General features: G+C 58.0%; 1 protein-coding gene across 1 annotated transcript in view; it reads right to left on the bottom strand.

The window, feature by feature from the left end:
• Positions 1 to 779: 779 nt before the first annotated feature.
• Positions 780 to 1,000, bottom strand: part of LOC104169213 (insulin-like growth factor-binding protein complex acid labile subunit) — a 2,571-nt gene continuing 2,350 nt past the window's right edge. The window contains 1 exon segment of the mRNA XM_009710061.1: positions 780 to 1,000. Within this exon segment, the coding sequence (XP_009708363.1) occupies positions 780 to 1,000 (221 nt within the window).

Below are 1,000 nucleotides of genomic sequence, written 5' to 3'. Positions count from 1 at the left end.
TACCACCCACCCAGGGCTTGCAGAAAACTTGCCGCACACTCCTCCAGCACTCTGGGGAGCCTGCACTCCTTGCCCTGTGTCTGCAAGCCCCGAGAGGGTCTGATAAGGAACCCCAGCCAGGTGCAGCACGTGCTTTGCAAAAAACATACTTACAAGATGGGTTGCGATAGCTCCAAAGGTTTATTTGTCTGCTACGATTTATCAGGTAAGTGACGTGTGTGGCTTTCTGCACCCTGCCTACACCTGCTAGTGCAAGGAATGATTAAAGCAAGTCGTCTGCCCCCTTCCCTAAACCTACTGGAGAGCTTGGGGGGGGCTTTTAGGATTTCTTGGCTCCTCTGTAGCAGGAAGATGCTTTGCTCTGTCCCACTGATAAGTCCTGGCCCAGGCAGTGATGCCTCTTGCAGTGGGGAGGGCTGCAGGCTGGGGGTGCAGCTTTCCCCCATCCCAGAAGCTCAGAGATGCTTGTGCTCCTGATGGGAGCTGGTGGCAACCATGCTGACCCAGGGGCTGCTATTTAAATATTAAAGGACTGAAATTTTTCAGTTTGAAGCCTGGGGAGTCAGTGTCCATCCAGCATCACCCAGGCATGGCTCTCCTTGACGTGGCAGCACCAAGATGGGCAGCTTGAGGTGGTGGCAAAGCTGGACTAATGTGGGGTGGCCACAGAGCCAGAGCTTCTGCTGCTGCCCCGGGAAGCCTGGGACAGGGCCAGGGAGGTGGCAGGTGAGTGTCCACGACCAGGAAGCAGTGTGTCCCCTGGGAAGGGCCAGCACACCTCAGCAGTGAGCAAAGCTGTCCTCGGTGATGTCGCGGAGGTCCAGGCCAGCCACAGCAGGGGGGTGGAGGCAGGTGAGGTTGTTGTAGGTGTAGATGGGGACGTGGGCATCGTCCCCCTCGGCCACAGACTGCACGAAGCGTGGGACCACCACGGGGTGCTGCAGGGAGAAGTCCCGCAAGCCCTTCAGGGAGCAGTTGCAGTGCCAGTTGTTGCCCCCCA

Source organism: Cariama cristata, unplaced genomic scaffold, assembly GCF_000690535.1.
Source record: "Cariama cristata isolate BGI_N322 unplaced genomic scaffold, ASM69053v1 scaffold25580, whole genome shotgun sequence".
In the NCBI taxonomy this organism is placed as follows: domain Eukaryota; kingdom Metazoa; phylum Chordata; class Aves; order Cariamiformes; family Cariamidae; genus Cariama; species Cariama cristata.
This window is presented reverse-complemented; position numbering and strand designations above follow the sequence as displayed.